General features: G+C 36.9%; 1 protein-coding gene across 19 annotated transcripts in view; it reads left to right on the top strand.

Moving 5' to 3' along the window:
- Nucleotides 1-14,509, top strand: part of TNRC6B (trinucleotide repeat containing adaptor 6B) — a 122,994-nt gene that overhangs the window by 67,824 nt on the left and 40,661 nt on the right. For 16 of the 19 annotated variants that reach the window (XR_015772483.1, XM_088054994.1, XM_088054991.1 and 13 more), the window contains one exon: nucleotides 13,108-13,195. Coding sequence is in view for 18 of the 19 variants with exons in the window: in XM_088054994.1 (XP_087911120.1) it covers nucleotides 13,108-13,195 (88 nt within the window). In the remaining variant the exon portion in view is untranslated. Of the gene's footprint in view, nucleotides 1-5,586; nucleotides 5,606-7,050; nucleotides 7,170-8,396; nucleotides 8,476-13,107; nucleotides 13,196-14,509 lie in introns of those variants that run through there. The other 3 variants (XM_088055004.1, XM_088055000.1, XM_088055002.1) reach the window with 3 other exon arrangements.

Here is a 14,509-nt window from a genome sequence, read left to right on the forward strand (position 1 = left end):
CTTTTTTTTTTTTTTTTTGAGGGGAAAAAATGAGTAATGAAAATTAAACTGCATTTAAAGTGAATTTTTACAGTTCAGAGCTGGTCATCTTGGGGATTTTTCAGCAAGTTAACAATTTTAAGAAATAAAAAAATTAATCTCTCTTCTGTCATTAAAGTCTGCAAATGTGGCAGTACATAGATGCAATTAACTTGAGTATGTTTTAGTATGTTTTATTAGTTTTCACAGTAAAAGTCAGTGTTACAGATTGGTTTCTTGGGGTGGTTACAGTCATTGGAAAGAGAAAATGATTGCAAAAGAGTCACGTTTGTTGCAGGTCTGATGTGGACATGTTGTCTCAAGTTGTAAGATCACTGAGTACTCAATTAAGTGATGACTCCATTATAGTTTGTAAAAACAGTACTTTTGGACTTGAGGTTATTTCTTTAGAGAATGGATATGGAGTTCTTAAAAAACCCTAGTATTCTGCTTCCTTAATTACTGGAGTGCATAACTGAATGCTAAGAAGTAGCTTACTTGCACTTGTGAGGTCTGAATTCATGTTTGAATTATGTCTGAGCTTGATATTACTGGTTAATTTTGTAAAATACCAAAGAATACCACACTCGTACTTGTCTTCACTAAGGAAAGTTGCCAAAAAAGAAACAGAATTTTTTTCAAAATCTCATGAGAACTGTTTTCTATGTTTGGGGGAGGACAGAGTTAGTATCTTGATGAAAACACTGCCTGAAATTTAGTGTGGTCCTTGTGGGATTGCACATGACCAGGTTTTATAGTAATGTACTGGTGATCAAGGGCCCTTCACATTCGGAGTATTAATTGTCCTTGTTTCTAATGGAGTGTTCCTTAATGGCAAGAGCCGTTTCCCTCCATACTGCTGACTTGTCCTATGGCTTTGAACATACTTATTTATTCTTTGCTTGGGTTTACTCATGTGTAGAATTAAGTTTTACATACTTCTTAGTGTTGTTGCAATACTTAATTAATATTTATAAAAGCCTTTGACATCCTGTGATGAAAGGAACTCTGCAAGTGTTCAGTAGTGGTATTATTTTATTAGTGAAAATGCAAGAGGAGTCAGAAGGGTACCAGTTTTTAATTCAGAGTGAGCAATGGAGTCATTCTGTAACCTTGAGCAGGTCATTCAGTCTCTTGTTTTGTAACATGTCCTGGGAAAGCTCTGTTTTGCAGCATGTGTTATTAAATGCCATCTTTGCCTCCCTCAAGTCCATTCTAAGGGAAAAAAGGTAAAAAGTAAACATACACAACTTTACTGAGCTGCTAAACATAGCAGGTATTTCTTAAGGAAATAGATTATTAATAGGGGCAGAAGGTGAGAAGGGAGTGGATATAACACTTGCATTTCAGAGTCACTATGAGAACTTGAGCATGTGTTACCAACAAATGTCACAGACCAGAGTGGATTTTGCCTGTTGCAGATCTCTCTCATTTGGGTTCAGTATGCGCCGTGCTTAATTGCAACTCCACTGTGAAGTGACTGCATATAATCTTTGTTGAATTCTAAGAGCTCACTAATCCATGGTACTCAGCTGGTAAACACGTTCTTTCTTCAGACTAAATATTGTCTGTATTTGAGGTTTGTGATCATCAAGATTGATAGCTCTCATAGCACCTTGTATTTGGCTATTGCATAATAATATAAATCTCAGTCACTTGTGAGGTTTTTCCCTCAAATGACAGCAGAAGGTTATGATTACATACTGTCATTAAAATTACAAGATAGTGAAGAACTTTTCAAAAGTATACATCTGTTTTAAGACAGCCAGCAAGGCATTTGCCTAATTATGTAAGGCACAATAACATTAAATAGTTATTTGCCACGCTTCACACATGCAAATACAGGGTTTAAGTTTTTTATTTCATACATGGTGCTACATCTGCATTTTACTCGTTGCACAAAACACGTAGGTGTGGTTTAGAACAACGGGCATCAAAACTTTTATTTTAAGTACTTCAGCAAGGTGAAAAACTTGCCCAGTGAAGTGTGAGGCATAACTGAATCTAAGTGCTGATTTATGCATGTGCAGTATGGTGGATTCAAATTGAAAGCACCTGTATCTTTGTCCTGCTTTATTGCACTCTGGCTTGACAGCTTGTTTCTGGGGGCTTTTTACTTCTTTTTAGTCCTGCTTCAGCTCTCAGCTCAGTTGGCCTAAGGATGAAGAGGAACAGTGTTTGTCCCTACTGAGAATAAACAATGGTTTGCAGTCTTCAAGAACAGCAGTTACTAAAACCCCCATGCTTTATGTAAACCTAGTTACAAGCCTTAATATATGGAGCATGCCTAGTAGTAATGGAATATCGAGAATTTACCTGCCTGGCTTCAGCTGAATGTACTGAACATACGTGTTGGTAGATTTGTTCCAAGATAAAGTAATTTGGTGAGATTTGTACAGCATTTTCCAGACCTGCAAAATACATTACTTGCTTCCACCTTTAACTTAGACTTCCTGATATGGATAATGACAATCCTGAAACTTTGTAACTGAGTATTTGCAGCAAGTAACTGAATGAATTTTCTTACCTGTTAAAAATAAATATTGCCTCTGGTAATAAATGGGGTGGAAAATACAAACCTTAATACCTTTGCCAAGAATATCTGAGCAAGCTGTACAGAATTGTTTGAACTTCTAATACATTTAAAAAACAACCTTAATGTGGTGGTTCTTCCACCTTGACCTACAACCAATGAATAATAACTTCGCGTGGAAAGCCTTGTTCTTAACTTCACACTGATAAAATTAAATACGTTCTTCCTTTAGTATTTTGATTTAGTATAATTAAAATAATTACTTACACTTTGATAAATATTATTTTCATTACTACAATGCCCTGAAGCACTGCATGTGGAAAATTTTATAATATTACACAGATCTGGTGGTATGTAATATGCTTGTCAGACTATTAACTTGCATAAAGTGTTTTGGTTTTTATAGCAGATAAATTTGGAGTGTTTCTTTGGAAACTGAACAAAAGTAAACAATCAGATCCTTTCCAAAATGTAATGTAAGTTATACCACTGTGCAACTCCAAGGGTATCCTTATAATATCCCCAGGCAGGTAGAATTCAAGCATTTCACCATTCAGTAGAAGCTGCCTGTAAGCAGCATGATTATGTCTGGGCTTGGTTGGGTGAGGGATTTTTTCTCAGTAATTTAACAGTCACTAAATAGAAACTGCTTCACTGATACTTATATTTTAATTTTTTCTTGATCCCTTCTGAAGTGCCATGTCAGGAACATTAGAAAACCTGCAGTATTTTCAAGCGTGTTAAAAAGTGCAGCAAGTAACACTGTAATAATGTGTCTTATGTTTTCTTTATTTTCACCTTTCTCTAAAATTCAAAAAGTCCTGTATCTGTAGATAATCTGGATCTTAACCAGGATGGCTTTTAGGTCCTGGTTTTTTTTTGGCTGAGAAGCACAAATACATATAAATGTCAGTCATAATCTACAAAATGTTAAAGTTTAAAATAAACTTAACTACTTCTGTTGTTAAAGGCTCTGTATAATCCATTTTTTACTGTCTGTACAGCTTCTGCTGGTGCCACAAATGATGCTCTGGCGGAAAATGTTTCATTTAATTCAACTGTATTATACTCACTCAGTATTTTTTCTGAAATGTCACATTCTGACATTAAAACAAGTGTCACAGTTTTTGTGTGCACTGTGGCATAGTTACCATGGGAAATAGATTAATTTCCTGCAACTTTTTTTAGTGTTGAAAAATAATTCTTTTCTTGCCATTTAAGATAGAAGTTTGTAATGTAAAAAAGTACAGAGCTCTTTTGTTAAAATCAAATTTACACTGCAGTCAGGACTTAGCATTTCCTTTTTAACAGCAGTTATATTAATAGTAAGTATTCTTTTAATAGCACTTCTCATACATACCTACAAGAATACACTATGAAGGTGGCAGTAATACTTGTGTCCCAGTTTGTAACCTGTTTAAAGCCCCAGTAAGGCTTTGAGCTTCACTTGTGGAATTGATGTGGGCTGCTGAATGCAGTGGTGTCCTGATACAGACCTGGAGAGGAGGGTAGCTCGTTTAGGGCTTCCTGCTGCTGTCCTTCAGCAGAGGTCGTGTCAGTAATTAGTTTCCTGATGGACCACTAAGTACAGAACTGTTTTTTGTTCTGCTCTAAGGTAATACATTTTTTTGAGGAAGCATTCCAGAGCTGCATTGCCAGTCAGTGACACAGAGCTGGTTGTGGTCAGCGGTGCAAAGTACACTGGAAGTCGGGCAGTCTGGTTCTGAACGTGTTCAACATCTGGATTAATGACGTCTCCAATTGGGATGGAACAAACCTTCACCACCTTTGCAGGTGATGCAAATGAGGCTGAGTGGTTGACTCCTCTGAAGATTAAGGTTGCTGTTCAGGGAGAACACAGTAGGCTGGAGAAAAGGGCCTGACAAACCTGTTGAAAATTAACAGTCATAAATGGAAAGTACTACACCTTTGTCAAAATAACCTCCTGCTATAGCACAGGTTAGGCATCCACTGACTAGAAAATAGCTCTGCAGAAAAAATACCTGAAGGTCTTGAGAAGGAAATAGTACAATGTGAGCCAGTAGGATGTCCTTGCTAATAAGAAACCAGCCATGTGCTGTGCTGTATTAGCAAGGATATAGCCAGTGGGTCAGGAAAATAGATTCAACACTTCTAAGTCCATCTTTAACATAGTGTGTCCAGTTTTGGCTCTCATAGAGGAAAGACACTGACATGTTAAATGGTCACTAAGATGTGACCATTAGTGTTCTGGAGCATTCTTTCTCAAGGAGAAGCTGAGCAAACTGGATTTGTTCAGCCTTAGAAATAGAAGGCTATGGGAGTAATGTTACTGCTGTTTTCAGTTGACTCATAAGAGGGTATCAAGAGCCAGACTCTTTGTAGAGGTGGTGTACAGTGATAAAACAAGAGAGAGCAAACACAAGTTGCAGTAAAGAAATCCTGATTAGGTATCAGAAGGCAAATGCAGTGTATGGAGTGAAAAAGTGGAGTAAGTTCTCCCTTCTCAGCAATAGTAGTGTCTCAGCTTTGGAGAATAGTCAGAATGTGACTGGTCCAGAGCATTCTGTTTGATGATGTCTGTTTTGTGTGGGGTTAGATCAGGCTCTGGTTGACTTCTGGAGGCCCCTTCAGTCAGAATTATTTCTGATTCTGGTAATGTATGCCAGCAACGGTATAATGTATCTAGGACAAAAAGTGTAGTTCAGTTTTAGAAGATGAGTTGGTTGTAAAGAAACAAATGAAAAACACAAAAAAACCCAGCATTGAAAAAAAAAAATCTGTAAGGGACCATTTAGGGATAAGATTGTATAATTTTTTGTTTGTTAGTTTTCAAACGAAAAGAATTTTTTTTTCTTCTGATAGATAAACCATTTGAGATGATAAAAATGGTAGAGTGTCTCTTTTAATACAAAATAACACTGGCAAACACTTGTGCACGCATCGCTTGCAGACTAATAAATAGTCCTGTGACTGACATCTGACACTTTTCCCAGACAGCCTGAGTTCATTTCAAACCCCATGTTGCATGACAAGTTAGGACTCTGGGGGTATCTCGTATGCACAGTGAAGGAGGTAAGATCTTTTTGGATGATGTAGTAAAAAAAAGTTTCACATGCAAAGAAAAGGTCAGCAGCAGCTTCCTTACAGTGGTTGTCTGTCCAGGGCTTTGATTTTTCACTCAAACACACGATTGGAGAAAGGAAAGATCTCCAGTTAATGGAAGACAGGAAAGCTTTGCCAGGTTGTCTGTCGTCTTATCTGCTTACATTATGGTGTTAGTGAGGTTATTGAGTTTTGAAAGAGTTCATATTACCAGAGTAGATCATTTGTAGTAGAACAGAGATCTTGAGGATTGCCAAGTCTCTCTTCCCTGTGAAATACCTGAGTTGTGTCCCTGTAGCAGGGTGCGGGTCCTTAATTTATTTTATTCTGGTAGCTGTTATCTTTTTGCTGATCCATGGTGTTTTTCGTGGCTGTCAGAATGACATAAGTATTTTTCTTGGCAAACACAGATAATGCAGCTTTCTACATGTGTGAGTAGTTTTTAGAGGAAAGTAAGGCTTTTTCTTAATCACATAAAACCTTAAAGTCTTGAATGGAACTTTCTCTTGCCCAAGGGATGTCCTGATAGGATACATTACGGGACATCTTAATTACAGGCAAATTTCTAACCTCATGTTTTGCCACTCTTGGGCTATTTTTACCACATTTCAGAGTTGTCTAAACACACTTTACCTGTGTCTTTGGTGTGTATGAGTGTGCATACTATGAAATAATAATTACAGATCTGCAAGAGCTCCAAAGTGTTTGAAGCCTGAAGTAGGAGAGAAAACTTCCTCAGTTCTTACATTCTAGACCTTCGACTATAGTTCTCCAGTTTCTTAAAGCTTTGCTTTTTATCAATTTGCTAACATACAGGAACTTTAGATTGTATTTGGAAATCAGTTTTGTAGTACATAGATGGATAGAAATTGTCCAGCAGGAAAGAGTAATTCTGCTTAAAGGAGTGCAAACAAGAAATACAGACTATTTTTTTAAATAATTTTAATCTTTTAAACATATTTCAAGGTTTTCTTATTAACAGGTGACTCTTAAAATTTAAATTGGCCCCCTCCCTCTTCAAATGATACTCTTGCCCCTTCAGTTCGTGAAGAGTTGAGGAAAAGCCTCCATTTTTGTGAGCATTTGTTGTTGTACTGTAGGGTTTCTAACATCCAGTTCTTTAAAGAACCCTTTATGCTTAGTTGTTGTCTCCCTATAAGTCATTGTGCATAGGTATATAAGATTCCACAAAGGATGAATTTTAATCTGTTAACAAGTGAAAGAAGACTTGTAAGGAGCATTCCTTTAGAAAAGTGTACTTTTAGCCAAGTCAGTTTGCTGATGTTTTAAAGTTGGTTATTATCTACAACAGCACCCAGTTACTGATGTTGTGCTGTGATAAAGGCGTATCACTTGTGCCAGATACGCTATTTAAAGTACGCAGCTTTCTTGCTCTGACACTGTTTTGGTTTTCGGCCAAAGAGAAGAAAAAGCAGCTTACTCTTAAGTCCTTGAAAAGGAATAATCTTTTGAAAATGCTGCTTTAGAGCACTTCTAGAAACACACTTTCTTAAGTATTTTTATTTAATATATGGTGAGTATATGTTGTGTTTGTATAAAATCCACAGCTTTCCCTAGGAGAGAAAGATGAAAGACTTTTGTCTTACATATGATGTATATTCTATTTACACATGTTGCAAATATGAAAGTCTTACTTTCATACTCTGAAGGGCTGAGTTCTGCTATCTTGGTTTCACTTACATTCAGAAAGTGTGGGACAGTGATCCTGTTACTAGATGGTTGATTTTGAGCTGCACAGTTTATCCCTTATATTGATATTGCAGTTCTTTGGTGATACTGTGAATTTCTGTCTTATTTCAAGCAAACAAATAATTTTTTTTCCCTCTTGGAAGTTTTTATACTCTAGGTCTTCAAGAATGCTATTCTGAAGGATCAATTTTTTTTCCTTATAAACATCAGAAATAATTTGGCCTAAAGTAATTTAATGTTCCATTTTTGTCAGTTAAGCCTAAAGACTGACTTTTGAAATGGCTATCTCCCATGTAAGCATATTTTCTATGGCTTATGGTTGTCTAATCTATGGATGCAAGCATTGCTTAATAAGAAAGAAGACTGTGATGTTGAGTATTTTAAGTTTTTTTTTTTAATAAAATTAATTAATCCCATTTTGACTCTTTTGATCAGCAAGATCATAACCTTTTATTCACATGGCTTAGTCTAGAGGAAGTAATTTTACCTTTAGGAATGTAGGGTCTGTCAGCCCTGGCATTTATTCCATGCTGTGTTACATCTTGCTTCTGTTTGATGTTCTCTTTAAATGCACTGGAGCACACTTGCATGTTTGGACATGCCACACACTTCTCATGATGCTGAAATAATGGAGCATGTCTGTTAAGTGGGATATGTTAAATGAAAGCAAGGTAAGATTGTAAAATTGTAAATGAGGTAAAACTGTAAAATTTCTATGCTCCAATTGTCGTGCATTTAATTTTGCTTCATTTTTAGGCTCTGACATCCAGCTTCTTCCTGATATGATTTAGCTTTCATCCACCTTGAGCATTTCAAGCTGTAGACTTCCTGTGTCCCTTGCTGCAGCAAGAAGGGCTTACACCTCAAAGAACTCACTTGGGAGTTGTAGTATGCCTTTTCTTCATTGCTTTTGACCCTTAGTTCTAATTAGCTTGTACTTTATAATGCATTACTGTGAGTTGAATTTGCTTCCTATACACTCAGCTGAGTTCCAGAGAAGGTCCAAGCAAGTGGAGGTCGAGGACAGGGCTTGATGAAGAGAACTAAAGTGGAAGAAAATGAAAACCACTTGCCAGTGGCAGCAGCAAGGTGTTCATGAAATAGCACTGTTGAAGACATCTTACTTTCCTGTAAGAGATTTTTGTCCCTGTATGGGTTGAGGGGGGCTTTTGTCTTGGAAGTTGCACCTGGACTTGAGCTTCTTATAAAGGTGTTTTGCAACATATCTGGGACACCAGTGTGTGATGCCTAATTTTACTGGTATCCAGGCTGTATAATTTATCACAATACCAAGAAAACTTGGAGCAATGTTGAGAAGCTAGGTGCTTGTAGTTAGAATTCACTTGAAATTCTTTTTGCTTCAAATCTTGACCAATATTGGATGCTTTATTGTTAGATAGATTTCTGGTTTAATCAAATTTTGAGTCTTTGCTTCTGTTTCCAAACGACTTGAAATGTGTTTGTGGTCTGATAATTTGGATCACTAGAGGCTTATCTGTAAGAAAGACATATTAATAGCTCAAGTTTTGCTTCTAAGTGACAATGGTCTGTGCATGCAGATCATTCTCTGCATATGGTGAAGGCTTTTAGCTCTGGCCCATTGTGGCTGAAGGCTCGAGGGAAGACGTAGCAGTTGTTCAGGTGACGTGGTAGCTATATAGGTATAAAAGTGCTTCTGGTCCTGCAAGTGTGGTTTCAGAATCCTAGTATTCTGAAAGAACATGCACAAGTCGGCTCACAATTGGAAGCAGGTTTGTAAATTGCCCTGTGCTTATCACAACAACTGAACAGGGTGCACCTATAGAAGTTTACTGCCATTCCTGTGTCTAAGTGTAGTAGCTAACTCAAGTTGACTGTACTGAAATGAAGTAAAGTGTGAGGTCAGGAGGAGGGAAGAGGGCTCACAGCGCTGGTATCTAGTGCACATCTTCACCTGTGAGGAGCTTGCAGACTCTCACACCGTTGTCCTGTGCTGCTGCAAAAGAAGCTGGGAGTTGTGTGCACTTAAGTGCCACTCTAGGAATTTTATTTTCTTACATTTCACTTACATTTTTTGGTGCTGTCTTAGTTTGAGGGTGACCTTACAGGATTATGGGGTTTGTGTAGACTAATACTGTGTGACACTTTATCTCTCCCTATCCAAGTGTGTTGGCAGCAGATAGCGTGCAATATGTTGCATGTCGTCTCGTCTCACAGTTCAGTTTGTGACAGCAAGAGCTTTGAAGGCAACTTCTGTCCTCTGCCTGTGCCTTAAGCCCATAATGTGTCAGAACAACTCTTTAAAATAGAATTTTCTGGAAAAATGAGTATTGGAATTTTACAGGAAATTAACAATTTCCAAAACAAATAAATTGTTTTGAGGGAGAACACATTTCTTGAATGTCTATTTTTGCTTTCTTTTCCCTCTGAAATGGATATTTTAATAACACAGACTTCACAACTGTTTTCTGTTATGTCTCTAGTTTAACTAGTGTAAAAAACTTCTCTAAAATGATTGCTTTTGACTTAGGAGGTTGCTTTAAGAACTTAGATAAGGTGTAATGCATCATAGCTACTGGGTTTATTTGGGTTTGGGTTTTCTTAGAATGGAGATAACATTTTGGATTACAGTGTACATCATTTGTAAGCTGTTAATATGCCATACTTTAAATACTTGGGATTAAAATCTGTAATATGCTTTTTAAATACTTTTCAGTCATACTGATTCTAAGATTTTGTGGGAGATTAATTAAAGTGCAATTAGGTCATATTTTTAGATGAACACATGCTTTCTTGAAAAAACACTAGGTTAAAAAGCAGGCTGCTGATTTGTATTTAGCAGACTTCCTCTTCAGGGTTGTGGTGTGTCTGTGTTCCCATTACAGTGTGCTAATAACAAAACCCGGAACCACACCCCGTTGCATTACTCTAAATTCACTCTGCTTGGAGTTGATGGGTTTTCTCCCCCTGTTGATCTCCTCAGTGTGAGCAGCTGTTTGCTGGAAAGCACATTATGGACCCCTGAGTTTTCAACAGGCCAGGAAGAACTGTCTTTTGGCTAATGGGAAGTTAATAGGCAGCATTATCTCTGGAATACATCAAGGAGATGATTGAAAGCTTTGTTGGTGTTGAATTTTTCAGAACATTTAACACTGCAAGTTAAACTTGTATTCAATAAGCATCTTGCATCCAGCTGAAGAGGAAAATCATTGATCTTAAAACAAATGTTAGTGACATGCATCAAAGAGTAGAATTTGGAAAACAGCACTTATGATACCCAAAATAACAATAAGATATTTACCCTTCTAGTTTAGTGAACTTTCACTGTGGTTCTACATTGGTAGTGTCTGTAGCATCTATTCTTGCTCTGTCATTTGGAAAGTATAACTTCGTACTTTGACATGTTTGTGAGGTTTTGCTCAGTGCTTTGTCAGGAGCTCTATGATCTCATACACATGATGTAGCCCAAGTGTTCAGATAGGTCCTTTCCACCTTAGAGCTTATATTAATTGAAGCCTAAATAAAGTTTTGGTAAATTAAGTAAACCAAGTGTTGGTTGCTGCTGTGTTGTGGTTGTTGAGGATGCACCCAATGGAATATTAAATCTCTGGTAAAAGGGCAGAAGGGGAGGTATTCATGCCAAACAAAAGGGCTTCTTTGCAGCTGTAGTCCACGTAGATCAAAAAAACAAGGCAGCAGCATTAGAAATCTCCATGTCCTAAATTTACCACAAAGGCAGACCATAACTAGGTAATTACTTTCAGGCTATGGATCTTTTGTCCTTGTATCCTTTCAGTGCTGCATGTCACTGTAAGCTGTAGCTTCTGCTGTGATTGTGAATGTGGTTCTTTTTCTTTTCTATTCCCTTCTCGTCTGCTCAAAAAAGTGAGGAAGGTGCTTTTAAGTAGAAAGCTGCCTGTGTGCCAGGCAGTTACTGGAAGTCATTTTGTGTTTTGAGCCTACCATTTTTCAGCAGTTCTTTTGAGACAGCTCTTTTTAAACTTCTTTTTAAACATTTGCCTACTGCAAGGAAGTTCTTTGGAAATGGTGTAGAAAATAGAAACTTGCACCACAGCCCAAAAGGTATACATAGCTTGACAAGACAGAAGTAGTAAACATAATTTGAAATCATAGCAACTTGGAATGATGAGGGTGTCGCAGGAGAGCTTTTTCATCTTGCTTACAATCTGTGGCTCAAAGAAAATGAAAAATTCTGTCTCAGTGCTATGACACACAATGCAAAGTACACTAAGCTCCCTAGTGCTTCACAGAAAAAAGTTGTATTTGGTGGTAACCTCAGGATGTTGTTACTGATGACTCATCTTGCCCTTATCAATTTCATCCATCCATGAAGAAGGGGTGCCCAACTTCAGAAAACTAGGAAGACGTTAATTACTCTCTATAGGACCTTTGTCACTTAGAGAGTTCTTGGAAGCCCTCAAAGAGGAAGCTATTAATACATAGCACCTCAAAATATTTTTTGTAGGAATCAGTTGTGTAAATGTGTCTTTGCACTTTGGCTTTGTAGAATTTAGAGAGATTGAAAAGAAGGATATTTTTTACCTTTACTGTATAGATGCAATTCAAGAAAAAGTCTGTACAATGTGGCAGCAAAGCCAACTCAACTCTTAAGGTTTTTAAACTGTGATCCAAAAAGTCCTTTGATTTAGGCATAAATACAAGAAATAGTTCAGTACTATTATGAACTCCCGTTTTATTTGTAATGCTGTTCTGGTTTTTATAATTTATTTTTTTTCTGGAAGATTGTGGATTATACTTGTTAGTTGGTTCCCATTTGTAGAGTCTCTGATCCTACTCCTCATCTGCCAAATCATCTTTTTACATTAATGGTCTTTGTCTTAATCTTTCCATATAAAAAGAAATTACTCCAGGTAAGCTGGAAATTTGGCCTTAAATTTATTTTTAAGGAGGTGAAGACAACTGGTTAACAAAAATGTGATTCACCATAGAAACAGCTCAGCCAATAATATAAATGCAGTAAGCCAATAATATAAATGCAGTAAATTAACTGTTCCATAGTACTTTCATATTTGATACAGAACATAGCAACAAGATGATGGCTTGACAACAATAGCAGCTGCATGTATTTTTTTTTTCCTTTCTTTGAAAGAATGTTCTTGTGGGAAAAAATAGATTCCCTGGAAAGTAATTGATATTACGAGTTTCATCACAAAAATTCTGTGGGTGGATACAATAGCCTAGAAATTAAATTAGAGATTTGTATAATAAATGATAGGTTTGATTTGATGTGACACTTCTAGTCTCTTACAAGTGACATAGCTACAGGCAATAGAATAATCTCTTCCCCTTGTGAAGATAAATGTTGTATCAGACCAAACTATCTTATATTAAATTACAACTTCCCTTTTTTTATTTTTTTTACCATATGAAAAGATTCATGAGACTCTTCGTTAAATAATAGCATGACCCAATTATAAGAGTACTTCGGCCAAAATGTCTTGAAGATATTTTCTACTGTCAGGCATGTGATTAATTTATGTAGCGAACTGCCATAACAGACCTGATCTGAATAAAGGAATTTTCCTTTATGCAGCATGTGGCATGATTGTGGCCATACTGAGCTAGAAGGTGCTTTTCTTATCACAATTTGATGGAAACCCTCAGATAGAAATGAAGTGTGATAAGAGGAATCTGATAGCTTGACTGTCTTTCTTGCAGGGAAGAGATTTATGGTATGTGTGGCTCTTGTACAACTTGATTGTGCCAACATTTTCAGACCATTGTTTTTCATGTTTTGGCAGAGAGAAGGAGCAAGAAAGGGAAGAACAGTTAATGGAAGACAAGAAAAGGAAGAAAGAGGATAAGAAAAAGAAGGACTCTGCTCAGAAGGTGGGTTTTGATATTTTAATTCTTTTATCCAGCTAAAACATAAACAGTATTGGTGGTAATAAGATGTTAATTTGTTTGTATTTGAACTTAAAAATTGTTGCTTAAGAGTGGTGCTTCTTTAAAGATGCTTTTTTGCATCATTTTCCTGGAACTGAGCTGTTTAACTTGGATGTTTCTTCTCCTTAGAGTTCTGTGTAAAATGAAATGAATTTTTTTATATAAAACATTTAAGTTATCTAATACGGCTTCTTTGGATCTCTCTCTACATGACTGCTGCTTGTTTGAGGTGTTCATGGATTGAAATACTCATGGGCTTTGGCAATTCTTGCCGTAAAGTTGAGTAAATATTTATTAGAGCAGGAAGATTCTTTTTTTTTTTTTTAATCCTTAAGGAAGTTTATATGAAATATTTACTACTGAAGATTCCATTTATGTTTTTTGCTAAGTATTACTTGAATTTGATGTTTTCTTTAGCTAATAAACTTTTACTGAAGTCTACCAGTTCAAGTCTGAGTTGTGGAGAAATTTTTAAGTCACCAAAAATTGGTTCTACTCAGAAAAAAAATTGTAACTTGGTGTATTAGACGGTCTGTATTTTACAATAAAATTTGGCAGGTTGTTCTAGGAGTTAGTTTGAGACTCTTAGGGCATTATCCATGCTTTTTACCAGTAAAATCCTTCCTGAGCTTCCCAGTATAAAGTAGGTGCAACTACCCTGGAGCAAAATGTCTATAAGATGATTTGGGTACTGGAGAATCTGACAAATGAGGAGAGGCTGGGAGTGTTATGACTGATCCTCCTGGAGGAGAGACTTGGGGGATCTCATCAATGTATGTTAATACTTTGTGGGAGTAAAAAGGTGGAGGCAGACTCTTCACCACAGTGCCCAGTGGCAAAGCATAAAGCGTTATGTACATATTGAAAGTCTGCCTAATCATAAAAAGATTCCCTTTTTGTGCATGTCTCTGGCTGGGCAACTGCTGGAACAGGTTTCTCAGAGGGTAGTGGTGCCTCTGTCTTTAGATGCTCAGAACTGAGTTTCACATGGTCCTGTGCAAACCAGTTTTGATGATTTTGTTTCAAATTGAGGAGCCTCTTGGGGCCAGGTGGAGGACAGTGGTAGGAACTGTGGATTAGATTTCCAGAGGCTGTCCCTTCCAACGTGAATCATTTTGTAAAACTGAGAGCAAAGGCTTTATTTTCTTTCAGTAGTCTGTTTTTTAGTTGCTTCAGTAACCAATCAGGTGATGAAAGATGACAATGTTTACTTACATTCTGTCAGTTTCTGCTGAGAACAGACAGCACCAACTTCAG

This window comes from Pseudopodoces humilis, chromosome 5 (genome assembly GCF_049639895.1).
Source record: "Pseudopodoces humilis isolate 2021_Gansu_Grassland_sample_001 chromosome 5, ASM4963989v1, whole genome shotgun sequence".
Taxonomy (NCBI): domain Eukaryota; kingdom Metazoa; phylum Chordata; class Aves; order Passeriformes; family Paridae; genus Pseudopodoces; species Pseudopodoces humilis.